Source organism: Choloepus didactylus, chromosome 10, assembly GCF_015220235.1.
Source record: "Choloepus didactylus isolate mChoDid1 chromosome 10, mChoDid1.pri, whole genome shotgun sequence".
NCBI classification, from domain to species: Eukaryota; Metazoa; Chordata; class Mammalia; order Pilosa; family Megalonychidae; genus Choloepus; species Choloepus didactylus.
The window spans coordinates 93,579,542-93,605,537 of record NC_051316.1 but is presented as its reverse complement, the minus strand read 5'-3'; the positions used below and the strand labels follow the sequence as shown (position 1 = coordinate 93,605,537).

Sequence of the window (25,996 nt, the reverse complement as noted above, 5' to 3'; positions counted from 1 at the left end):
CAAACGATCACCAACGCACAGGAACCACTCTTCAATCCCAGCCACCTAACATGGACCCCAAGCCCCAGCACCCCCTCTTCTGGGACTCTATCCAAAGAAAATAATACAAAATATAGGAAAGAAGTACATGTACCAAAAACATGCATTGGGGTGGTATTTATAACCAGCACACAAGGGGAAACAAACTAAATATTCAACAATAAGGGCTTCATTAAAGAAACAAGGGAGCATTTGAGGGAGAGAATATTCCAGAACCACAATGGGATGATTATGGAGTCCACCCAGCAATATGAAAACTTCTGGGACAAGAGAAGGGTTATGTGAGACACCCAAATGTTTATCCATCTGGATTTAAATTACCTGGAAAAGCTAGACAAAAATCTAGAAGGCAATCCACCAATATGCTAACAGTGTCTGTATTAAAAAAGGATTGGGGAGATACTATTTTCCCCTTTTATCTACTTTCTTTGAGGGGGTACGCTGAGAAAACTATGTGGTTAAATTGCTTAAAAAAAAAAAAACTCTATGCTTGCTCTTAAAAATTCTAACATAACATAAAAATGTGTCCTAGTGGAGGCCCGACAGAGATAACCCTATACTGGAGAAGAGGGATGTTGGGTACACAGCCTTCTAGAGTTTTCTCTAAGTATATTGTACATTATTACTAATTTATGATTATAGAAATGGAATCCTTGTTTTGGAACCCAACAGTGTGTTCCAGACATCTGTCCACAGCAGTATAAACAGAGACCTGTCGCTTTCCTTGATGACTGCTACTTAGCATGCCACTGTGTAATAATTTATTTAACAGGTCCCCTGCCGATGGACATTTAGGTGGTTTCCTAAACTTCGGCTTTTGTTTCAGGTACCTATGGATCACATGTCTTTAGAAGGTTGGGCAAATATGTCCATAGGGCTGACTCCTGGAGGATGAGTTGCTGGGGCTAGGAGTTATGCACAGTTATAGTTTTGAGAGATGCTGCTGAGTTGGTCTCCCAGAAATCTGGACCCATTTTTGGACCTGTTTTCACCCCTGTGAGCATGAACGAGGATACCTGGGTCCCCGGACCACCCCCACCCCGAGTGGAAGGAGATGGGTTCTGGCCAGTGAGGATCCTGGCTCTGTACCCTGACTTGGGTGCTCATCTGCCCTGCGTGGGCCTCGGTTTCCTAGGCTGTAAATGAGCCAGGCTGGATGGTGCATGATGCCCTTTATGTTCCAGGTATGTCTGGAACAGCTGATACCTGCTCATAAGAGTGGGTTGAAAATTTTTCAGGCATTTTGCAAACCAGTTGTTAGACACAGCCAGTATTTCAAAATAAATTATATAAACTTAATATGAATTATATTAAACACAAAGTTCATAAAAATCAAAACATCACCTCCTAAATAATTTACTCCACTTTACTATGATTTCAGCTCTCGAGGTTGTCTCCATCTATTGCATCAGTGTAGTGGAAATACCGCGTGATGCGGTGCTGCAGTGTGCCTCTCCCTGACTCTGGGTTTAGTGAGTTGGTGACTTGAAATCAGCCATGTGGGAGTATTTACACCATGGAAATTGACAGACACTACACATCAGGTCCCCACTCTCCTCTCTCAGCTCCCCTGGGCACCAGCTGTTAATTATGCACCAGCACACCTCTACCTTGATCCTATAAAACCAGACCTGAAACATCTACTTGGGTCTTTCTCTAATGAGCAATGGAAGAGGGTGTTATAGCAGCTAGAAATGGATGAGAGGATGGGGAAAGAAAGGCAGGGTGGGCCTTGAGGTGCCTCCGAGCCCAGGTAGGGGTCTGCCCAGGCTCCATGAACTTACGTGGGTCCAAGCCTCTGTTTCCTTTCCTGTAAAATGGGGGTGGTGATGGCGGCCGTCTTGCAGGATAACTGTGAGCCATATCGAGAGGGGTTGCCATATCACATGTGGTGAGAAGCAGATGTTCTGGGGAACCAGGGGCCTGGGATCTAATCCCTGCTGTCACTTACGTCCCTAAGACCCAGTTTCCCAACTATCATGGGGCAGTGGTAAGAGTTTGAGAGACCCAGGGTTGGGAAATTTTAAATGCTGTGGGGTAGGGTGGGGTGATATGGGGAGGGGGTGGCCACAGCTGCTGCTGCTCCCGTCCTTGCCTCCCCTCTCCCGCCCCCCACTCATGCCTTCCTGCTCCCCATCTTCCTCCTCCAGATCCTAAAGGGGTGACCACAGGGCTGTCCTGTCCCGCGACTCGAGGTGGATGAGGGGCAGGACACAGCAGAGGATGGCAGGTGAGATGGGGGCTGGCGTCCCCCGTTCCTCAGGGCCACCCCCGGTCAGTTTCAGAAACGTGCAGAGGCCGGGACCCCTGGAAAAGCCCCCAGCCTTAGGAGCCTCCACAGGTCCCCTAACCAGAAGAGAAGGGGCAGGGATGCAGGAGGGCTTTGCAGGCCTGTTCCACGGGTTCTGAGAGCTGTTCAACAATAGAACGACGATACAGAAACTAGCAGCGGGCCTGAGGGCTGCTCTGGGCACTCTGCAGGCCTTACCTTGCCTTCCCCGGTTAAATCCCCTTCCACAAACCCTGAGGAAAGTTCTATCACCATCTCCACTTTGAGGATGGGGAAACTGGGGCTCAGAGACGTGAAGGCAGCCGCTCCAGATCACACAGGGTATGGAAGGAAGTGGAGATTTGAACCCCAGTCTGACCCCAGAGCCCACGCTCCGAACACAAAGGCCCAGGGCCACCCACGCACAGAGCACCTTCCTACATGCTCCTCAGGTGGGAAACTCAACCCCCAGGGCCGTGCAGCTGGGTGGTGGGGACGCCAGGCCAAGGACCTGGGCTTCCTGGGGAGAAACTGGATATTGTTGGGAGGGAAGAGGGCAGAGGCCAGCAGGCCGGGATTAAGATGACCAGCTTGTACTGGTTTGCCTAAGACTTTTTAGCCCTGATAGCCCTGTGTCCCCTGAACCAAGCAACCCAGGATGATGGGTTGCCCTACGGCCTCCCCCTCTGCATGTCCAGAGCCCCCACTTTCCCCCAGGAGATACATCAGACCGGCTCCCCCAGGCTTGAGGTCAGGGCACTTGGGGCCCAGGTTCAACATCTCCCAGGCATTGGCCCTCTCTGGGCCTCGGTCTCCCCACCCCAGGTCCCCGGACACCTACTTGTGGGATTGAGGCTGCAGATGGCCAGCAGTAGGGCCACGACCAGGGTTCGGGCGTCGCGGTCCATGCTGTCCACTCGGGGGTCTGTGCGCTGGGCCTTATCCGGTGTCCAGGGGCAGGGCTGCGGGTGGGCACGGGGGCCGGCGTGGGCTCACGCGGGGACCCAAGGGGAGCAGGCGGCCGGAGCGACGGCGTCCCTGCTCCAGCCTTCTGCAGGGACGGCCGAGGGGTCAGGAGAAGTGGGCAGCGGGGTGCAGGGCCGGGCCGGGGGTCCAGAGCTGGCCGAGGGGTGGGCAGGGAAGGGGCGCTGGGCTCCTAGGTCAGCAGGGACAGCGGCAGTCCCGTGGACACGGACGGAGCCTGAGTTCTGACTGTCGGCAGCGGGGAGCTCCCGGCTCATCCAGGCTGGCCTGGGGAGGCAGGAAATGCGCTTCCTTAGAGAAGGGGCTGGGCTAGGCCGCCTGCCAGACGGTTAGAGGAAGTGCCACGGGCTTTGTCGCTGGGTGGGGGGCCTGGGTGGGGGGGTCAGCGGGGGTGGGAGGGCCCAGGCTCGGGCTTGTCTCCCCACCCTCTCCAGGGCTGGCTAGTTGGGGTACATCTGGCAGCTCCCTGGGCCCAGATGAAAATAATCACCGTAACAGCCCGCCAAGGGGCCCTTCCCGGTAGCCCTGGTGGAGATGCTTCATGCGGGATGCACAGGCCCAGAGACTCGATATTCCCATTTTGCAGATGAGGAAACAGAGGCCTGATGACATGCGATTATTGCCCAGGAAGATGATGGGGTTGGGATTCAAACTTGCGCTCCTCGGGCTCCAAAGCTGGCTGAGGGAACCACGGCACTGGGCTGCTGTTCCCGTGCTTTGCAGGCAGGGAAACTGAGGCCAGAATGAGGAAGGAACACTCCCAAGTTGGCACACCAAGGCATCTGGATCTGGGGTCTCTGGGCCCGGAGAGGGCAGGAGATTTGCCCAGGGCCACACACTTTGTGTCTATCCCCTCCATGGGTAGAAAATCTAGGGACAAAGGACAGCCCCACACAAAGGGGGGACAGAACTTTAATGGCATTTCTGAGTTCTGATGGCCCTAGGGTCAAGCATTTCTGAATTCTGATGGCTCTGGGTCCAAAACCTTGCTCTGCTTGCTCTAAGCTGTATCTTCGGGCAAGTCACCTAAATCTCTGTCACCCTGTTTATAAAGTGGGGGCACAACAGTGCTTGCCTCTCCAGGAAGGCTGTAGTGAGATTTCCAAGGTTGAGGCAACACAGCGTGGAGCCCTGGGCCCCACACACAGGAAGCTCCCCTGGGAGATGATCCCGGAACTTGGGAGAACAGCCTGGAACTGGTCTAGGGCTGGGGCTGGGGGTGGGGTGGCGTGCTCATTCTGCGAACAGTAAGCACCTACTATGTGTCCAATGTGATGCCAGTCACAGGTAGCACTGACAGTCAGGCCCCGGGGGGCTCAGAGGAGGGAGCCTGAGCTCCCTGGAGAAGGTGGCTGTTTGACCTGGCTTTTGAAAGACTGGACGAGTAGAAGAGAGAGGAGGAGGCTGTGCTGGGCAGTGGGATCAGCCTGGGCAAAGGCGGGATGTGGTTGGACCACCATGGGGATGGGGGTGGGAGGCAGTAAGCCTGGAGAGGCAGATCCAGCCCTGCTCTGGGAGGGTCTTGAATGCCAGGAACTTATCCTAAAGGCCATGGGGTGTCATGGAAGTTTCTGGAGAAGGAGGAAGCTGGCAGAGCTGGACTTTGAGAAAAATATTGGCATGTGCTGGCAGTACCCAGAGGGGAGATGGAGCCATTCTTCCTATACCTGTCCTGGATCACAATTGGGGAAATGGTGACCCAGAGAAAGCTGGGGTCCTGGGTGCCCCTGGAGGGAGGTGTTGGCCCAGGATCAGAGACCTCGCCCCTGGATGCCTCCCAGCTCTCATTGGCCTGGTACAGTGACCAGAGCAAGCCGAGTGTTTGTCTCTGCAGGAGCTGATATAAGAGCGGGAAGGCGGGTGGGGCTCCTTGGGTGGGGACTGGGGGAAGGGTCGCCTGGCTCAACCCTGCGGCTGCCTGGCCAGTTCCTGCCACCAGGCGTGGGCACAGAGTCAAGCAGGCCAGGAAGCCTGTGATGGGGCAGAGGGGGCCACCCCCAGAATCGTTGCTCCTCTTGTCTTTTCTTGCAGCTGTGGAGATGGGGAGGTGGGCACCGTGAGGCCAAGGGTGGCTTCAGTGGGGAGGCGGGTGGCTGTGGGGCTCCTCCAGGCTCCAGGCCAGCATCTGTGCCCCAGGGACAGTTAATCCAGCACCCAAAGGCTGTACACTCCTTCCGCGCCCTAGGCAGTCACCTTATCAGCTCTGCATCCTCACAGCCACCCTGGGAGATTAGTGCCAGTACATCCCCATTTTACCGAGGAGGAACTCCAGGCTCCCTGAGGTTTAAGTGACTTCCCTGTGATACCCAGCTGGAAGGTGGTGACTCCAGGGCCGCCGGGCTCCAAGCTCGGCTCCTTCGCTGACTCCACCACCTGAGTTGAACTTTGAGTGGGAGTACTGATGTCCCCAGGACTATGGATGTCACAGGGTGGGGCATTGGGGGCACCCGGGGGTGGTGACAGGGACACCATAGGAGGCGCTTCCAAAATCTCTCTCCCTCCCACTCCCCCCTACCATGTTGAGCAATCCAGCCCACCCATGTAATAAACAAGACCCACTGGGCTCTCCAGAAAGCAGGAGACACTCCAGGGGAATACAAGGAAAAACTTGTAGAAAACTAGAGAGAGAAAAACCCTACAGGCAACCAAGAGAGGATCGGGAGCCCTGAGTCCCGAGACATCATGGAGGAAGGCAAGACGGGGACCCCAGGACAGGGTGGGGAGTGTGTGTGGGGATCGCCTCACAGCACCCACTGCGCCCTCTGCTTCCACATCACTCTCCGGTGATGTGCAGTTGTGCTCCATGTGTCTCCACTTGGCTAGAAGCCCCACAAGACATTTTTCTTTTTTTTATTAGAGAAGTTGTGGGTTTATAGAACAATCATGCAGTTCCATGGATTTTTTAAAAATTTTTTATTCTATCACCATATATACAACTGAACATTTCTCCCTTTTAACTACATTCAGATATCTATTTCAGTGCTGTTAATTACATTCACAATGTTGTGCTACCATCACCACCATCCACTACCAAAACACACTGAAACTGTTCCTTTTAAGCCTAACTACCTGTTCCCTATCCCCACCCTGTCCCCTGGTGACCTGTATTCTAGATTCTGACTCTGTGAGTTTGCTTAATTCTAATTATTCCATATCAGTGAGATCCTTCAATATTTGTCCTTTTGTGTCTGGCTTATTTCACTCATCATGATGTCCTCGAAGTTCATCCATGTTGTCGCATGCATCAGGACTTCATTCCTTTTTATGGCTGAGTTATATTCCCTTGTACACATATCCCACATTTTGTTTATCCATTCATTGGTAGATGGACACTTGGTTTGCTTCCATCTTTTGCCAATTGTGAATAATGCTGCTATGAATATTGGTGTGCAAATATCAGATTGAGTCCCTGCTTTCAGTTCTTTTGAATATATACCTAGAAGTGGGATTGCCAGGTCATCTGGTAATTCTATACTTAACTTTCTGAGGAATCACCAAACTGCCTTCCACAGCAGCTGCACCATTTTACATTCCCACCAGCAGTGAATACTGTGCTCCTGTTTCTCCACATCCTCCCCAACACTTGTAATTTTTTGTTCTTTCAATAGTAGTGATTCTAGTGGGTGAGAAATGGTTCCTCATTGTGGTTTTAATTTTCATTTCCCTGATGGCTGATGACATTGAACATCTTTTCATATGCTTTTTGGCCATTTGTATATCTTCTTTGGAGAGATGTCTATTCAAGTCTTTTGCCCATTTTTTGTTTTTGTTTTTGTTTTTTTTTTTAATCATCATTTTATTGAGATATATTCACATACCACGCAGTCATACAAAACAAATCGTACTTTCGATTGTTTACAGTACCATTACATAGTTGTACATTCATCACCTAAATCAATCCCTGACACCTTCATTAGCACACACACAAAAATAACAAGAATAATAATTAGAGTGAAAAAGAGCAATTGAAGTAAAAAAGAACACTGGGTACCTTTGTCTGTTTGTTTCCTTCCCCTATTTTTCTACTCATCCATCCATAAACTAGACAAAGTGGAGTGTGGTCCTTATGGCTTTCCCAATCCCATTGTCACCCCTCATAAGCTACATTTTTATACAACTGTCTTTGAGATTCATGGGTTCTGGGTTGTAGTTTGATAGTTTCAGGTATCCACCACCAGCTACCCCAATTCTTTGGAACCTAAAAAGGGTTGTCTAAAGTGTGCGTAAGAGTGCCCTCCAGAGTGACCTCTCGGCTCGTTTTGGAATCTCTCTGCCACTGAAGCTTATTTCATTTCCTTTCACATCCCCCTTTTGGTCAAGAAGATGTTCTCCGTCCCACGATGCCGGGTCTACATTCCTCCCCAGGAGTCATATTCTACGTTGCCAGGGAGATTCACTCCCCTGGGTGTCTGATCCCACGTAGGGGGGAGGGCAGTGATTTCACCTTTCAAGTTGGCTTAGCTAGAGAGAGAGGGCCACATCTGAGCAACAAAGAGGCATTCAGGAGGAGACTCTTAGGCACAAATATAGGGAGGCCTAGCCTCTCCTTTGCAGCAACCATCTTCCCAAGGGTAAAATTTATGGTAGAGGGCTCAACCCATCAAACCACCAGTCCCCTATGTCTGTGGTCATGTTAGCAACCATGGAGGTGGGTTAGGCGAATACCCCTGCACTCTCCACAGGCTCCTCAAGGGCTTTTGCCCATTTTTAAATTGGGTTGTTTGTCTTTTTTTGTTGTGAAGCGGAAGGATTTCTTTATATCTTCTGCATAATAAACCTTTATCAGAAATGTAGTTTCCAAATGTTTTCTCCCATTGTGTAGGTTGTCATTTTAGTTTCATGATATAGTCCTTTGTGGCACAGAAGTGTTAGATTTTGACCCACAAGACTTTTCTGTCCTCTGCACCACGTGTCCCCAGGCCAGAGCCTGGAACCTTTCAGTCCTTGAGATACAGTTATTGAAAGCATGAAGCAGCCTGGAAGGTAAGGCAAGAGTGCAGGTCGTGAAGGCACAGGGACACTGCTGCATGGAGAGGAGGACTTGCTCTGGGCCCCTAGAAGAGGCTGTCTTTGGGGTCTCAGCCTGCTGGGGGCCCTCCCCACACAGCCCTCTCTGTCTCTGGAAAAGGCTCCTCTCCTTGCCCCATCAGGCCAAGGTGGTCATGGTCCCTGCTGCTAGCCTTGGGTTCTGTAAAGTCCCTTGTGGTTTCCCTGCCCCCTGCCCACACCTGTGTAAACAGACCCTTTATTAAACGTTCCTCGGATTATCCCGTTGGAGCAGGCCATCTGTTTCCTGATGGGACTCTCATGCAGATGTTTTCAGGTGCTGCCTGTCCACACGCCAAAGAGACACGTGGCCGAGGGCCAGACCCCGGCATCTCCACTCCACAGTGGGCAGATGCACAGCCCTGCTCCTTCCTCCTGGCTGGCCGGGGAGGCTGGGGCTGCAGGAAGGGAAGGAGCACGTCTACCCTGGCTGCTGGCCACCGGAGGAATTTCAGGCGGCCCCCAGGGAGCCTCCAGGCGGCTGTCTGTCTCCAGCACCGCCCGAGGCCAGGGGCCACTGAAGACAACAGGCCCAGACCCACACAGCAAGGGAGACGTGAGTGCAGAGGGAAGGGAGGGTCTTGGGCTGGGAGTCAGAGCACCAGGCTCTGCCCTGCACTGGCCCGGCGGCCTCGGGAAAGATTTTCCGCTTTCTGGGCCTAAGGTTCTTCATCGGCACAGTGGGAGGGCAGCCTGCTGGCCTGGAGGAATTGGAAGGGCTCAGGCAAAAACTGGAACTGCTCTGCTCCCCACGTGCTTGCCCTGTCCTGTGTCACCTCACAGCCACCATCACAAGTGGAGACTGTCATGTTCCCATTTCACAACAGAGAAACTGAGGCTGAGGAGTGCGAGTCCCTGGGGCTGGGGAGAGAGAGGGGCATTCAGATCTGGGCCTAGCTTTCCTCTCTTGGCTTCCAGAAGGCCCCATCCTGGCTTTCCTCCCACCTCCCTGGTCCCCCCTTACCTGTCTCCTCAGCAGATTCCTCTCAGCCCCCAGGCCAGGTCCTTGGGCCGCTTCCCTTCTCTGTTTACCCTCAACCCCAGTCAGGTCTTCTCAGTCCTGGGTAATCACGGTGCCGAGCCCCGGCACAAACACTTGGACTCAGGCTCAAATAAGGGCAAGGCACGTTTCGTGGCACTATAGATGCCCCTTACAACGTGCAGTGGTGCTCCAGTAACATCTGTCCTGTCCCAAATGCTTTGAGACACCGATCACAAGCTGCTCTATTGATTTCATTACCCACTCATGGGTCTTGGCCCTAGGTACTTGCTACTCAAAAGGTGGCCTAAGCATCTCCAGGAGCTCATTAGAAATGCAGATTCCCAGGCCCTAGCCCAGGCCTGCTGAATCAGAATTCACATTTCGTCATGATCTCCAAGTGATTTGTGTGCATGACAGTTTAAGTGCTGTTCTAGGTGTCCTTATCCAAAAACTTTAAATACCATCTAGATACTGACAACTCCCACATTTATATTTCCAGCCAGAACTCTCCCCCGGGCTTCGGACTCCTGGATGTCTAACAGTCACCTCAAACTTCACACGTCCAAAACTGGACTCCATTCTTTCCCCATGAACCGCCCTTGCAGTTTCCCCTGCAAACTGTCCCTCCATCTCAGCCTGTGGTAGCTCCCTCCTTCTGTTGGTCAACACTTGAGGTTGACTTGGGGTTGACCCTGACTCTTTCTCTCACACCCCTCTTCCAACCCACTGACAAATCTTAGCTGCTTCTTCAAATTCCCAGTGTGTGTGGAATCTGGCCACTGCTCACCACCCCGCAGCAGCCCCCCGGGTTCAAACCAGCATCTTTTCTCTGGAATATCACAGTCACGTCCCCACTGGTCTCTCCTGGCTTCTCCCCTTGCCTCCCACCCACCCTCCACACTGCAAAGGGAGCCTGATAGAGCTACGTCAAGTTCCATCCCTCCGTAGCTCACTGTCCTCCACTGGCAACCATCTCACCCAGAGTCAAAGCCAAAGTCCCTCAAATGACAGACAAGGCTCCTCACACTCCTCTCCAACCTCCCCTTCTGCTATTCTCACCCTTGCTCACTCCACCTTAGCCATGTTGGCCTCTCTGCTGTTCCTTGAATGTGCCAAACACATGCCTACCTCAGGACCCTGGCACTTGCTATTCCCTCTTCTTGAAACGCTGTGCCCCTAGGCAGCCATAGGGCCAGTTGCTCATCCTCTGGACTAAGGAGGCTTTCTCGACCATCACATTTAAAACAATCCTCTCCCACCACCAGCAGCAGTCTGTCCTCAGGGCATGCATCTGACACACTATATATTCTCTATTTATTTTGTCTAGGAACAGAAGCTCCTTGAGGGCAAGGACCTTGCTTTGTTCATTACTGAATCCCCATTGTTTGGAAAAGTGTCTGTTCTATGGTAGACATTCAATAAATGCTGTGGAACAAATTAATGGGCTCGACCACCGGGCTACACAACTTGGGGTTCCCTAGTTTATGATTCTGAGTCCCCAGAGTATGGGTGTCAGGGGCATTTGGAGCCCAGGGCCCGGGTCTCTAAGGAGGAGGAATGATCCTGCAAGGGCACCAGGTAGTCACGGGGGTCAGTGGTCCTGCTGGGCTGTACTCCGGTCTGGAGGAGCAGGGTCTCTCCAAGTCTCCCCTCTTCTCCAGAGGAAAGGGCCCTGGTCCCTGGCTGCCCCCAAATCCCGGGCACTGTTGGCTTTCCTGATGAAACCTGCTCCCCAAGGTCTGAACACATGAAGATCCTCTGAGGTGTAAGGATTTTGAGTTCATAGAAGGGGAAACTGAGGCTCAAGACAGGGAGGAACTCATCTAGCCCCCCATGAGCCATGGTGGGCAATACGGGCTGGGGACCCTGTATCAGGAACTCAGGAAGGGACAGAACCAGGGAGGCAAATAAGGGTCTAACTCTGGTCCTTGTCTGACTGTGTGACCTGGGGCAAGCCACACAACCTCTCTGGGCCCGCTTCCCAGTGAGGGAGCCCTGTGCTCTCAGGCTGCGCATGTCCAGTAGGGATCCTGGCCCCCCACCGCTCCAAAGCCCCCCCATTACAGAGCTGCCAGGCCTTCCTGTTTACTTACAGCCCCTCTCGCGGCTGGGAGGCGACAGCCTTGGCCTCCTCTGCACCTCGCTTCCTTCCTCTCCCACTTCAGTGCCTCGGGCCCGGCCCTCAGGGCAGCCCAGGCCAAGACATTGGGGCACAGGCCGGAGGGGAGCATCTGAGGCCACTGCCCCAGTGGGGCTGCCCAGGAGCTCTCCCCCTCCGAGGCCCTGAAGTTATAGAGGCGCTAATCCCGCAGGTGGTTAGAAAACCCCAGCACCTCGAAAGAAGTGGCTGCCCAGATCCCTAGGAGACAAGGAGGGTGTGGCAGGATCGCCCTTCTCAGATGCCAAACGCCGCGCCCCGCCCACCTCCCCGCCCTCCAGAGGGGGATGAGCCAAAGCTGACCCTCGCTGCCCCCACACCCTTCCGTCGAGTCTCCTCCTCCCCCTCCGGACTCCCGCTGTCCAGCAGCCTCTGGGCCATTCTCTCGAAGCTGCCGGGAACATGGGCCGTGGACCTGCAGCCCGGGCATCGCCGCCTGACCCAGGCCTGCTGCAGCGGAATCTGCTTTTTAACGAGACTTCCAAGAGATCCGGGCACACGTTAAAGCAGGAAGCACTGCAGATCTGACCCCTGACCGTTTCACCAGGTTTTGAAACCCCTCGTGACCATCACCTATTAGGCATTCTTGCTCCAAATGCTTAACTTGAATCGATGACGCCTTTACAAGTAATTTCCAGCTCACAAGAGATTCAGGGATGGAGGAGCAAGTTAAACGACACCACGAGGAAGGAACGAACCAATCCGGAAGGAGGAATTTCCTGGAGGACACCTGTCCCTTCACAGACCAATGTCAAAAAAAGGTGGTGGAAAGGGGCTGTTCTAGATTAAAAGAGATTTGACAGCCCATCCAAATGTAGGGTGTGGTTCTGGATTGCAGCCGTAAGGCACACTTTGAGGACAATTGGGAAAATGTGCATATGTTCTGAGTTTTAGTTATTGCGGTATTAGGTGTTCATTTTGTTGGCTGTCATTGAACCCCTGAGTTGCGCTTATATAGGAAAATGTCCTTATTTCTTAGAGAGTCCTGCCAAAGTATTTAGGGATGAGATGTCTTCATTTCCGTAATATACACATACTTTGGCAAAAAACAAAACAAAACAATGAAGTATGGAAAACTGAAAATTGTTAACTGCTACATGTTGATAGATAGAGGGTTATTCAATATACTCTTCTCTCCAGTTTTCAGTTTGAAAATTTTCATTAAAAACAAAAGCAAAACTCTTTCTGAGTCTCCCATTGTCCTCAGGAGAAAGGCCGGGTACTTGGGCAGCATTCCAGGCCCAGGGCATCTGGCCCTACCGCCTGCCAGGCTTGGCTCTTGCTACTGCAGCCCCCCCAGCCTGCTTTTCGGCCCCTTTGAGGGGCTCAGTCCTCCCCATACCAAACAGGCTCTCTCCACCTCTGCGGCTCCGTCTGGCTGTTCCCTCCGCCCTCCCATGTAGCGAGCTCCTAGTTACCTTCCAGGCCCCGCTGCAGAGCACCAGCTCAGGGCACCTCCTACCTGCCAGGGCCCCTCGGGGCAGTGAGCACTGAGCTGCCCAGACCTGGTCTCGGTTGAGTAGCCCTGATGGAAGTTTGCGGGCATGGGACCCTGCCTCTCGGGCTGGGAGCCACATCATAGTGGCCCAAGGACCACCAACATGGGCCCAGCACACAGTGGGTGCTCAGGAAATGTTTGCATGAAGAAAATTCTCATAGAAAGGGTTATGGTGGCAAGGATAGGAAAGAGTTTACTGGAGCTTTTAAATTATTTATGTTTTTCAAGTTTCCAGCAAAGAAGATACATGTGTATATCTCAAAAAGTATTTTTTAAGGAATAAGTTAAGTGACTGGTGAATAGTTTGGGTCAGCTTAGGTTTTCATAAACTGGGACATGCCTGATTTAATAAAGTTATAATAAAAATAAAGATAATATTAATCATTTTGCCAGGTGGCGTTCCCCTGCTCTTTATAATATTTGGTGTGTTTTCTCACTCATTCTCATGCTGACTGTCAGATCACATGACATAGAATGTGAATGTGTGTGAGAGAGAGAGTGTGAGGGAATGTATGTGTGTGTGCACGTGTGTGTGTGTTTTAGGTCATTATGACAGATGCATCATCAAGACCCCGAGGAGACAGGCAGCTTAACTGAGGTCACACAGCGAGTTGGGACCCCTGAGCTTGCTGCTTCCCCCACATCCCTGGCTGATGGAGGAACAGAGAGCCCAGCTGCAGAGCTGGCAGTGGGGACAACCTGCACCCCACAGCCCACTGGGACAAGAACTCAGTCGTTCAGGTGGAGCGGGACCCAGCTGTGGCCACTCTCCAACCCCCAAGCCTGTCTTCTTCTGTCTCCCTTGTACTGTGGTTTACTTCATGTTCTTCTTCCAAGAGACTCACCTTTCATAACTCAAATTTACTTTAAGGAAACTTTAAACCACTAATGCAAAGAGAAAAACAGTTCCACCTGTCAAAAATAGAGGGGGACATAAAATTAGCACAATCCACCCCAAATAGTGAGATTTCATTCCGGTCAGGGTGTGGCCCGGGGGCGGAGAGACTGGGCCTTCTCTCTGGGCTTTTAAAGGAGGCTGGCAGGGCTGGGGAGGCATTGGGGTCTCACAGGCACCACACTGAACCCTTCTCTCTGATGAGGTCAAAGAGTGAAAGAGAATAGCGAAGTTAGCATTGTTCTCCCCAGGGGTGCCTGGGCCTCCCCATCCCCAAACATCTCAGGTCCTTTGGGAGAGCTGCTCTAGTCTCCAGGTCCCCCAGGGTATGATCCCTGACAAACTACACCCCGCACTCAGAGGGTTCTCATCCTAACCCCGAGGGGCAGGCAGGCAGGATCACTGAGCCCCTCTGGTAGACTGGGAAATGGGCTCAGAGAGGGCGCACAGGGACCTGGCCAGGGCCACCAGCCGGAGGTCTGCAGGAGGCCACCCCTGACCTCACCCCCCACTCAATCCTGACGCCCTCTCCAGACCCTCAGCACTTCTTGCACCCAGGGGAACTGGAGGGAGATTCCTGGCCCTCTCAGCTATCTGGCGCATGTCACCCCCACCACCTAGGAAGCCCCAGTGGGGCAGGGAGGAGGGCCCGTTCGACCTCGCTGCCCTCTACAACCAGGACCCTGCAGGGGTTAGGCACAGATTAAGGGCTCAGGAATAAAGGATGAGAAAACACCCAGAGTGATAAGGGTGCCGGCCCAAGGTCACGCCACAGGAACGCAGAGGGACCAGGCTGGGGCCCCGAGCTCGCCCGGCCCTGCCTCTGGGCCACTGCCGGCTCCCCAGGCCTGGCACGGCCTGTTCAAGGAAGGGCCCTGGGTCTCCCACCAGAGCCACAGGAGGGGCCCTCAGAGGAACGGAGGGTGAGGTGCTGGGGGCGCAAGGCTGGGGCCAAGGAACCAAATGTGTCAACTCCAATTGGAAGCAAAGAAAAAGGAGTAAAACCAAATGTCCTTGGAAATTCCTTTAGTGCTCCGCTGTCCATGAAAACAGGATAAAGTAGCTTCCTCTGTCTGTGCTCTGGCCGGGTAGGGTGGAGGCTCTGGGCCTGGGCCAGGACCGCCTGGAGTCAGAACCGGGCTGGGGGCGGGGCTCTGGCCTGGGGAAGGGGCTCCAGGCGAAGCTACTTCAGGGCATCCAGGTGGGTGCAGACCTGGGAGAAGATATCCTCCACAGAGCCTTCAGCATTGACCTGTGGGGGAGACGGCTGTGAGGGGCAGGACGCCTGGGAGAGCTTCCTGTGGGCCCATGGAGGCTGGGTGGGCCCTGCCGAGGCAGCAGGAGGGACAGATTGACCTCCCCAGCTGCGGTCAGGCCCAGCTCCCCAAGCCCAGCCAGAGTGGACGGCAGCCCCTCTACTGAGTTGGTGGGGAAAACCGAGGCCCAGAGAGGGTGGCTGGCCCAAAGTCACACAGCAAGCCGAGGCCGAGCCAGGCAAGAACCCTGGTTTCCTGGGGCTCCCCCGAGCCTGGGGGTGGGCGCACCTTGCGCACGATGCCACGTTTCTCATAGAAGGCGATGACAGGTTCTGTGGCCTTGTAGTATGTTTCCAGTCGCTTCTTGATGGTCTCTTCATTGTCATCCACACGTCCACTGGTCTCCCCACGCTTGAGGAGCCTCTGGGTCATGGTATCAGCTCCTGCGTCTACATACAGCAGCAGCGTGGGCTTTGCAATCTGTGGGCAGGGCACCACGTCACAGGGGCCCCCTTCCTGCTCTCTGGTGCCATCTCCTCCCCATCTTCCCACCTCTGAGGCCCATTCAGACCTTCAAACCCTTCTCCAAGGCAGCCTAAAACCAATCTGCCCTGCCACTCCCCTGCTCAAACTTCTTCCATGGCTCCCCAGTGCCTCCAAGAGAAAGTCCAAATTCCTGACCTGGCTTATGAGGGCCTGAGTGGCTGGACCCCAGGCCGTCTGCTCTTTTAGTCTCCTTGCTTCAGACACTCTGAACTTCTCTGTTCTAGGCTCTCATCAACCTCCTTCCCACGCCAAGACTTCGTGTGCGCTGTTCCCTGTGCCAGAAGCCCTTTCCCTCAAAACCAATCCTAACCCACCTTGGCCTCAGAATCAACCACCCTTCTGCAGATTTCCGTTAAAATGTCACTTCTTCAAGAGAGTCTTCCCACCCCATAACTCTCTCCCCAGACCCCCTGTGATATGCTCTTCCACCCCCTTTTATTTCACCCTCCAGTATGCTGCATGAAGGCCTCTCGTTATGTATTTACTACCCCTCTCCCCAGCGAGGCTGTGAGCCCCTGAGGGCAGGGCATGATCTTGTACTCCAGGGTGCCGGAGACAGACAAGGGCATGAGGGATGAGTGAAGGGGTGAGGGGCTGCTAAGGTCTGAGGGCCTCTGAGCAACACCACTGTCACTGGAATAAGCATGTCAACTGCAGGGAAGACTCAGAAAGGCTAGGAGAAATAAAGGCCCTACAGCCCCTGCCTTCCTCACTGTAGCTGCCAGTGGCCCTCCATAGGGTCCCCTGCCCAGCCTTGCCTCCACACTGGAGTGAGAGGGGTAGTCCCTTTCCTCTGCCTGACCCCAGTGCCTGAGAGCAGGGCCTGGCCTCCCAGTCACCGACGGCTCCCCAGGCTGGCACACCGGGCCAGGCACACCCTGCTTGAGCGAGGGGAGGGGCAGCTGTTGGAGGCCATGGCTACTGCAGCCCCGGGATTGGGGGAAGGACATTCACACTGCCTTCAAGTTCTCCCACCCCTCCCCATCAGTCTCAGTCAGACCCTGAGAGCCTCTGACTTTTCAGCAAGGCCTGGCGAGTACAAACCAGGCCTTCGGCGTCAGACTGATCTGGACTCCTTCCAGGCTCGCCTCTGCCACGTGCCAGCTGTGTGACCTTGGGCAAGTCATTTGTCCTCACTGGGTCTCGGATTCCTTGGTTGTAAAAAGTGTCAAGAATTGCCCCTTGGGGAGGGCAGTTGCTGCCAACCCTGGTGAAAGATGTCACCCGACCCCAGACAGCCTCTCTGATGCTGGTGTGTGCCAATGCTGGGCCTCAACTCAACAGTGGGACCCCAGCCCCCAGGCCACCTGCCTCCGTGCCTCCACCAGTTGCTGCCCCCCATGACATAGTCACAGTCCCTGATTCATCTGGGTCTCCAGGGCCTGTTCACAGCAGGCTCTTTATATGACAAGCCCCGGCAGAGGTGGGTACTCTGAGGTCTAGCTGAGCCTCTTGGATGGAAGTCCCAGGCTGAGCTTCTGGCTGCGGGGCCTTGGCTTCCCAGTCAGAACAGTGGGCCTCAAGTCCGGGGAGCTGGCGCTGGGCCCTTCAGCCAGGGCGAGCGAACCACAGCCTCCCGGCAGCCCTCCCTCCGTCACAGAGGCCCCGGCGCCCCCTGCTGTCCAGAGCCGAGAAGAACAGCTGCCTGAACACCGGGAGGCTGCGGCAGACAGGGGTGTGTGTATGCGTGTGCGTGTGCGTGCATGTGCATGTGTGTGTGTGTCCTGGGCCGAGTCCACAGCCCTCAGGAGTGCCCACAAGAGCCCCGGGAGAGATGGGGCCTTTCTAGACTCAGGCCCTGAAGCTCAGAGGTGGCATCACACAGCTGGTGCCTGTGGGCCAGGACAGGATGTTCCCCAGGACCATGGCCTCCTCTGAAGGGAGTCCAGATAGAGAAACTGAGGTCCAGAGCAGGGTAGATGCTTACTTGAGGTCATGCAGCCATGAAAACATGTCTCCTGCCCTGGAATGAGGCTCAAAGCCATGGAAGCCCAGAGTCAGCCCAGCCTCATGAGATGAGGAGTGGGGATGGTGCAGGGTCAGGAGAGCCCAGCCCACTGAGATGCCCGGTCCTCTCTGCAAGGCCTGGCAGGGGCCCTCTGCTGGGAAGCCCTCCCGAGTCCTTCACAAATCTTGTTGACCTCCCCCTCTTAGGTATTTGCAGCCCTACCTCTCTCCCCTATACAGCCTTGTGCCACCAGAGGTATGTGTGTGTGTGCATAAGCGTGTGTGCATGTGTCTACACCTGGGTACACATGTGAGCATGTGTTCTATGCATGCACACGCTGTGAGCACTGGATGTACATCTGTGCGCATGTATGCCTGGGTGCGTGGGCACTGTATGTGCCTGGTGAGGGTGCCCATGTGTATGTGTACACATGCTTGTGTACATGTGTGTGCCTGGGCGAGAGGTCCCTTCTGTGGAAGATTTTCCTGGTGGGCACCGATTCTGGGAAGATCAGCACCATCATCCTCAAGACCCGCTCTCTCCAGCCAGACTCCCCAAGGTCCCTGGAAGGAGACTAGACTCCACTCCCCAGCAGTCGAGGCTTCCAGCCAGCCCTGAACCTCCCTCTCCCATATCACTCCGCCCCACACATTCTGTCTTATATACACTGGCCTTACCCTTCCAGTCCTGTCCATGCTGTCTCTCACCCCCTGACTGTGTTTTCAGGGTGCCAAGTCCCACTTTTTTTTTCTCACAGTTTTGCAAGAATTTAATTTGCAAGCACATACAAAAAAATAAGCATTATAGCAACAAAAAGTTTTCAAGCCCCTCTTGAAGAATGTATTCTCTCTAAACCCCACACCTACCCCTCAAGGCAGCTGTGACCTGTCTCTCCCCATTTTACAGAAGGGGAAACCAAGGCTCAGAGAGGCAGAATGACTGGCCCAAGATCTCAAGCAGTTGAGCAGGAACCTGAGCCCAGATCTGTGAATTCCCCAGTCGGTTGCTTCCCCTTCTTCTCTGCTTCCTCTTCCAAAAAGTCTTCTCTGATTTCCTCTCCTACTCAGGTCAACCCCTCCCCAACAGTCTGGAATCAAAACTTTCTCTCCCTGCTCAGCTCTCCCAGAAGTCTGTCGTCTGGGCACCACGGCAGCCTCTGTCTGGCTGCCCTACCTCACAGCTCCCTGAAGGCTGACCCACTCAGGTTTTTGCCTTACCCTTTGCTCAAACTCCTCTCCCTGCTTCACCTCCCGTGGGTAACCATCGATCAGGAAGCCTTTGGAAGTTTTTACTTTGGCCACCATGGCATCTCGGAGCATGTCCAACACTGTCTCCTGTAGGTGCAGAAAAAGAAGGGCCCTGAGTTTCTATTCCCCACCCATCTGCCAGTCCCACCACCGGCACGCCCTCTCCCCCTAACACCAGTGTCCCACACAAGCCGCCCTCTCCAGGAAGTCTTCCTTGAACCATGAAGACCTCGGCTGAGTGATTGACTGATCCATTCATTCATTTGTTCATTCAACATTTAATAAGCCCCTCCTCCCAGCCAGGCCCTGTCCTGAGCCCTGAGTATCTTGGTCCAGATCTGGGTGTCAGAGAGGTCTGAAAGCTGAGGAAAGAAGTGAGTTTCAGAGACAGAGAGACTGGGATAGCTGGGGGTGGAGAGCAAGGGGAGAGCAGGCAGCGCAGGGTCCACAGGGTTCTGGGCACTTCCAGAAGGATCTTCCCGCCAAGAAGAAGGGGGAGCCACAAGAGGCTTCAGAGCCAGGGAGGGTCCTGGTCAGCCTTGTCCGTGCATCCTGGGCTTCGGTGCCTGTGGCCACTCAGGGCCACCTTCCCCCCTATTCCGTACCCCACTGGAATCCACTCACCAGCGGCACGAGCTGCCCCTTCTCCATGATTTCCGACAGCATCTTGCCCCTGGCTGAGCCTGAGCTGACCTCGGCCCTCAGGAGGTCCCCCGTGGAGAGGTGGGTGTAGCCGTACTTCTGGACAATCTTCTCGCACTGGGTGCCCTTCCCCGAGCCAGGCCCACCTGCAAGCATCCCCTCACTCAGTGCTGAGACCCAGCGCCCAGGAGCTGCAGGTCTGCCCGGTCGCCCAGCCAGGGAGGGGCAGAGCCTGCGGTGCGGCATCTCCACCAGCACCGGGCCCTGCTGCCACCCGGCCCGGCTGCAGCCCACCTGCCTTCCACTCACCCACCACAAAGATGATCTTGGTATTCTTCAGCTTCTCTGTGGGACAGAAAAGGGGAGCACAGCTCAGTCATTCTCTCAACAAACAGCCAGAGGCACTTCTGAGTACCAGGCCCTGTGCCGGGCCCAGGAACCAGGGACAGACACAGCTCAGGATACTGTCGGAAAGTGGGCAAATTACAGCCCAGAGTGAGCAGCAATGGGGCGGGGAAAGCTCAGAGACTGGGAGAGGTCAGGGAGGAGAGGGCGTTCCCAGCAGAGGAACTGGCACAGGCAAAGGCCGGAGGGCGTGGACTCGCCGTGCAGGCAATGGGGCTGAACCCGAGGGGCCCGAATGCCAACCCTCGTGGCCTCCCCCTGTGGGCGGCTGGACTTCAGGGGCAGGGTCACCTCTAGCCTTGGAGTCTTCCTCAGAGCGGGGGTCCCTTGTCGAGCAGCAGACCCCCATGGTCCCGTTCTGCTGTGTCCCCAGCCCTTCCCCTCCCCAGCCCAGGCCCTGCCCATTGCCTGCCTTCCAGGGGCAGCACTAATGTGGGGTTGGCAACCACAACATATGTTGCTGGGGAGACGGTTGCCGGGGAGGAGGGATGTGGAACCCTTGCCCAGAGAGGAAGGCAAGCTTATTTTCCAACCTCTGCCTCGCCAGCCCTTAGGACTCACCAGACCTTTGCCCCACTTAACAGAGGGAAACTGAGGCTTAGAGGGCAGGGACCTGCTAAAGGGGGTGGCAGAACCAGAAATGGAACCCCGGCCCCTCTTCCCGGGCTTTCTATCCATGTATTTTGAAGCCCTGGGAAGTAGAAGCTGGCTATATCCCACCTTGCTGTGTGACTTAGGAAAGAAGTTCCCTCTCTGGTTCTCTGCCCCTGCCCCAGTGACGGGGTAAGCTTGGCAGCTCCCAGGGGCCCTCCAGCCATGAGGAGAGCTCATGAGGAGCTGTTAGAACAAAGACCCTGGGCGTCGGGGGAGGCCAGCACCCCAGTGGTGGTTGGTATCCAAGCCCTGGGGCTGAAAGGGTGAAGGCCGGCTCCAGGCAGCAGCAGCCAGGCCCACTGAGCTCCTTTAAGAGCCACCCAGGCTGAGGCATGACGCCAGGGCTGGGGCGGGTGGTGCTGCCAGCAGCCAGGGCAGGCCCAGCCCAGGCTCTCTGCCCACCCCACATCTCCCTCCCGATCCCAGCCCATAGCAGCCAGGAGGCCCAAGATATCCTCGAGGTCCACTCTCACTGGACAGTGGGGAAACTGAGTCCCGGAGAGGGGCAGAAACTTGCTAGTCCTCATTAGGCTCCTCTTTTTGTACACCTGGGGTCTCCCCACAGGGCAGGCCATCCCTCCCCAGCTCTCACCCTCCCTGGAAAGAGGCAAGGACTCTCAGCTCTATAAATACCAACATGGGAGGTGAGCCATGGGGCCCTCAGGAGGCTCAGGGAGGCCTCATCGCTTCTGAAATTATTCTTGGAGCAGGCGCTTGCTGTGAGAGGCCTGAAGAGGATGCTGGAGGCAGCCCCAGAGCCTCCTCCAACTCCTCCCAGAAGGTGTCCCTGAGAGTGTGCCCCCTTTACAGATGGGCACACTGAGGCCCACAGAGCACACAGGAAAGAAGAGGCTGCCTACCTTCCATTGTGCTGAGGTCCTGGGAGCCGAGTCAGCACTCTGCAAGACAAGGGCGCAGGCAGGGTGGGTGAGGGGGAATCCGCTCCCCACCACACCCCTGTGTCCAGCCTGGTGAAATACCCAAAGTGGCAGGGTGGGTGCCAGGCCCCACCATCGGCTCCAGGGGGAGAGGGAGGTCTCTGGGGGCCTGGGAGGGCCCAGGAAGACAGGTGACCTTGGGAGAGTAACCTTTCCTCTCTGTGCCTCTGGTTCCTCACCTGTCGCAGGGGGCAGCGAGGACCCCCCCCACCCACCTCTGTTCCCGTTGCCGGGGCAGCACTGAGGGGCTTGAACAGCGACAACAGTAACTGCTGAGCTGCTCCCCTTGCAAAGCCCAGAAAACAGGGTGTGGGCCCAGAGTCTGCCTGGAAACCTTGACAACTCTCCCCAGGGCCAGGAGGCGGGACGCCAGCCGGTGCGCGAGGCTGTGCCACCTCACTCCGTCCCTCCCGGCCTCGGCATCCTCCTCCGGAAGGGGGTTTGGACAAGGAGGAACCTGTGGAGCCTCTTGTGTGGACACAGAACTGTATAGTTTTCAAAGTGAGTTGGCCCCCAGGATCTCCCGACTCCCCCTACCCCTTGACCTCTGTCCCTTCACCCCACCCTCCTGCCCTGAGAACCCGGCTCCACGGCCACCCCCTTCCCCTCAGCCTGTAAATGCACACAAATCACTCCTTCGATTCCACCCTGTGCTTCCACATCCTCTTGGAGGGACCTCCCTCAGCCTCCCCTTCCCATAATCTCTTCAGAATTGTACCCTCCTGCCCTCCCCAAGGGCACCAGCAACCACCAGGGTTCCTCTTGCCTTGACCCTTGACCCTTGGCCAGCATCCTCCTGCCTGGACCCCCAACGCAGGCCTCTCACTCTTGGCTTCAGACTCCAAGGACCCCCCCTTCCCTGCCCAGCCAGCCCAGGGCTCTCTCCCCAGCCCCATAAGTCCACGGCCCCAAACAGGCCCCCAGAGGCCACACAGACCCCTCTGACTCTGAACAGCCCCTCCCACATCCCCAGTTCCAGAGCCAGAGACCCCAAGTCAGTATGAACACTCTTCTCTCATACCCCATGTCCGCCCCACACCCCCTAGTCCAGAGACTCTCCTGCCTCCTAAACATTGCTTGCATCTGTCTATTTCCCTCCTCACTGTCACTTCCTTGTTCTAAGAAGGAGCCAGGGGGCAGGAGCCACCCTGCCTCCAGACCCTATGGGGCACCCTGTAGGAGTTCTCTGACATGCATCATACATCCCTCGCCTCCTTAGAGCCCACCCACGTGTGCCCCCCTGGCTCTCAGGATAAAGCCTGGGCCACCCAACAAAACTGCCAGGGCCCTCGTGATCAAGCACCCCTTGACCTGCCTGGAACTCCCTTCCCATGCCTTTGCCCAACTCGCTCAGTTGTCACCCACTTCAGGAGGTGCTCCGGGGTCTGGCACCTGGGAGGACCTTCAGCAGCCTTGCTGACAGTGCCCACTGCTTGTGGGGCGTGAAGGATTGCCTCCTTTCCTGCAGAGTGTGCTTAAGAAGGGGAGGAGTCACCAAGCACCCCTCTGCAGCTGGCCAGGGGAGGAGGAGGGCCCCTGGGCCAGGGACGACCTGCACTGGCACCCCAAGGAGTGGCCTAGACCCCACCCCCCCCCCCTTCCAGTAACCTAAGCCCCTCCGGTCTCCTGGCACCTACCACTTCCTTGGTCCAAAATTACTTGGGTCATGAGGAGGCCTCACAGAGTCTAGGGGGCCAAGAAGGGGTTGGGTTACAGGCTCAGCACCCAGGCCTTATAAGGCCCAGAGAGGTCAGGGCCCAGCAACTCCTAGTATGACCAGAGGTCTGCTGGGGGCCTGGGAAGCTGCAGCCCAGGGTGGACAGTGACTTAACCCCAGTCACAAAGCAAGGGCAGGGCAAGGCCCCGGTCTCCCAGCTCCTGTCCCAGGGCCAGCCTGCCCAGTGGTTGGTGACAGAGTTGTGTTTAAACCCCAACCCCATCACGCAGCTGTGCGACCTTGGGCAACTGGCAACCCCTCTCTGGGCCTGCACGCCAGCTCCTTTCCTGCTACCACTGGAGAATCCAGGGTGGGTAGCTGAGCAGTGCTACAGGAAGGGCCCATGTGCTGGCCCCGGGGCTCCTACAGAGCCCCTGCCCTTCCAGGAGGCTGGGGCAGGGGGTCAAACAGCCAGGGGGCTTCCTGTCCCCCTAGTACGCAAAGCCAAATGACAGGGCAGCCCCTCCAGGTACACAGGCTGCCACTGCCCAGGTCCTTTGGGGCAGGGAGCCAGGCCACAGTACCCCCTTCCTGGGCCCCAGCAGGGATGTGCCAAGGGCAGGGACCTGGAGCCCCAGGAGTGCTGGTGGGGACAAAGGGGTGACTATCTAAGAGGCTGGGAGGAGCTGCAACACACACACACACACACACACACACACACACACATCCCAGAACAAATACCCAGAACCTGTGGAAATAGTTATGCAAATACACACAGATCACAACTATGGATACAAACAGACACACACACAAACCCAAGGATACCCTGACACGCACAAACACGCCCCACCCACCTCGTCTCCACAGGTGTGCCTCCCCCTCTCCCCCACGGGCGCCCACGCACCTACACACAGACATACACACGGCGCGCACAGACCTGGGGAAGGGGCGCGGGGAGCGCCAGGGGCCAGCGTGTGCACAGCCCGTCCGCCGCCCGCCGCCAGCAAAGGCGGCTATTTATAAGGCTGTCAGCGCGCGGCATGCCGGGAGCCAGCGCTCCGCGATGGCAGGAAGGGTGGGAGCGAGAGCAGACCGGGAAGGGAGGGGGCCGGACCCGTGCGGAGCCCTGAAGGGAGGCCGGAGCAAGGCTGACACCCCCACCGTGCACCCGCAGGCCTGCGCACGTGCACTTCATTGAGAGATTGCTCAGGGTTTTCCATCCCTCTCTTACTTCCGCTGATGCTCACCTCACTCCAGGAGGACAGGTTCAATCCTGGGGAAGCTGAGGCCCTGAGAGGAGAGGCCTTTTGTACAGGATTCCATAGCGAGTTGGTGTCAGAAAGAGGCGAGGCAGGGAGGGAGGGGGACCGAGGTATAGACTCTGGGGGTTTTGCCAGCCCTTCCTCAGGTTCTTCCCAGAGACCCCTGAGCCGAGACCCGCCTGGGACATCCCCTCCCCTCTTGGGAGGGACCCCGTGAGCTCTTCTGGGGCTGAAACTTCCCAGGACCCCAAACACCACATGTGTGCCCATGTCTTGGTGCTGAGAATCCGAAGCATAGAAAACCAGCCCTGTGCCCATGGGGCTCCTCTCTGCTGGGCAGCTACCATTGAGGTGAGTGCTAGGATGGGGGACGTTCAGAACACAGTGGGTGGGAGATGGGGATTGACCATCAGGATTGACTCATCCTGATAAAAAGAATAGCTCCCACTAATTGAGCACTCCCTGTGTGCCATGAACTGGGTGGAACACTGGATTCCCTCTATGTCTGTTAATCCTTCAACACAGAGGAGGAAAGTGAGGTCCAGAGACATAAAAGAGGTTGCCTGAGGCTCCCAGGAAGAAAATCCTGTTCTTCTATCACCAATGTTTATCTAGCATTTTGCATGGAGACCTCAGGCAAGCTACTTTACATCTCTGAACTTTCCTCCTGTGACTAAGGATTTCACAGTGAAGGAAAGTGAAGTTCCCAGGTAGAAACTGATGTGTACACCATCATCAATTTTATCAGCATCTTGCATGGGGACTGGCACATAGTAGTAGGTGCTCAATAAACATAGCAGGGCAGGAATAAGAGCTCAGGACCATCCAATGCCAGTGCCCACGCCCTTGACCACATCACTTACTAGCAGCCCCAAATGGCTGAGTGGGTTGGATTTGGAGTTTGTCTCGTAGGCAATAGGGAGTGATGCATGATGTTTGAGCAGCAGAGTGAGACCATCTGGAGAGTGAAACTGCCTTAGAAGGGCTGTGTCATAGCAACAACAGCAGCCAGGACACCTGGAGGCCCGGGTCTAGTCCCAGCTCTGCCACCTGGGAGGTCAGACAAGAGCCTTACTTCTTGGGACCTTAGTTGCCCAGTCTTTGGGGCAGGGGGCATAGTGTGGTGGATCAGAGGTTCTGTATTCGAAGTTGTTGGTTTGAAAGGTTTTGTCAAAAGCTGCCAAGGAGTGTGTGTGCACTGGCACAATCTTTAGGTAAGGCCAATTGATGATGTAAATTAAAATTTTTAATGTGCCCTGCAACCCCACAATTCTACTTTTAGGAATCCGTTTCAGGGAAACACGTGGGGGAGCGGCTCTGCCTTTGGCTTGAGAAAGGAAGTTGGAGGTATGCGTGGCCAGTGGGACAAGAGGACTCAGTGACAAGGAATGGGCAAATTGACCTACTGCTCTCGTCTGATCCCACCTGTGTGAAAGTAATTCTAAATATGCAAGGGTGTGTGTGTGTGTGTGTGTGTGTGTGTCTGAGAAACCTATTCCAAGATGCACTTTTTTTTTTTTTTTTGCATTTTAACATCTCTGAAATCAAGTTGCCTTACAATCAAGGCATC

General features: G+C 55.3%; 2 protein-coding genes across 5 annotated transcripts in view; both read right to left on the bottom strand.

Annotated features, from left to right (window-relative positions):
• The window catches only part of ENG (endoglin), a 32,242-nt gene extending 28,698 nt beyond the window's left edge, over positions 1-3,544 (bottom strand). The window contains exon 1 of the mRNA XM_037796857.1: positions 3,150-3,544. Within this exon, the coding sequence (XP_037652785.1) occupies positions 3,150-3,216 (67 nt within the window). The 5' untranslated portion in view covers positions 3,217-3,544. The remainder of the gene's footprint in view (positions 1-3,149) is intronic.
• Positions 3,545-14,880: 11,336 nt separating this feature from the next.
• On the bottom strand, positions 14,881-24,185 carry AK1 (adenylate kinase 1). 4 transcript variants are annotated; one of them, XM_037796978.1, is made up of 7 exons: positions 24,102-24,185; positions 21,430-21,468; positions 19,820-19,855; positions 19,493-19,656; positions 18,839-18,955; positions 15,416-15,607; positions 14,881-15,123 (listed from the first exon to the last, which is right to left on the bottom strand). In XM_037796978.1, exons 2-7 carry the CDS (start codon positions 21,434-21,436, stop codon positions 15,055-15,057), a joined length of 585 nt encoding a protein of 194 aa, XP_037652906.1. In that variant the 5' UTR covers positions 21,437-21,468; positions 24,102-24,185; the 3' UTR covers positions 14,881-15,054. The 4 variants fall into 4 exon arrangements, with proteins under 4 accessions (XP_037652906.1, XP_037652905.1, XP_037652907.1 ...); XM_037796977.1 differs by lacking the exon at positions 24,102-24,185 and adding an exon at positions 24,069-24,097 and having other exon boundaries at positions 19,824-19,855; XM_037796979.1 differs by lacking the exon at positions 24,102-24,185 and adding an exon at positions 24,069-24,087.
• Positions 24,186-25,996: the final 1,811 nt, after the last annotated feature.

Excerpts from the sequence above, each read along its gene's own strand:
- AK1 (XM_037796976.1), bottom strand. The coding sequence starts at position 20,264 with ATGGGGGTCTGCTGCTCGACAAGGGACCCCCGCTCTGAGGAAGACTCC. Across the intron at positions 15,608-18,838 it reads GAGAGGAGTTTGAGCAAAGG|ATTGCAAAGCCCACGCTGCT; the intron begins GTAAGGCAAAAA and ends CCCTGCCCACAG. Across the intron at positions 15,124-15,415 it reads AACGTGGCATCGTGCGCAAG|GTCAATGCTGAAGGCTCTGT; the intron begins GTGCGCCCACCC and ends TCTCCCCCACAG.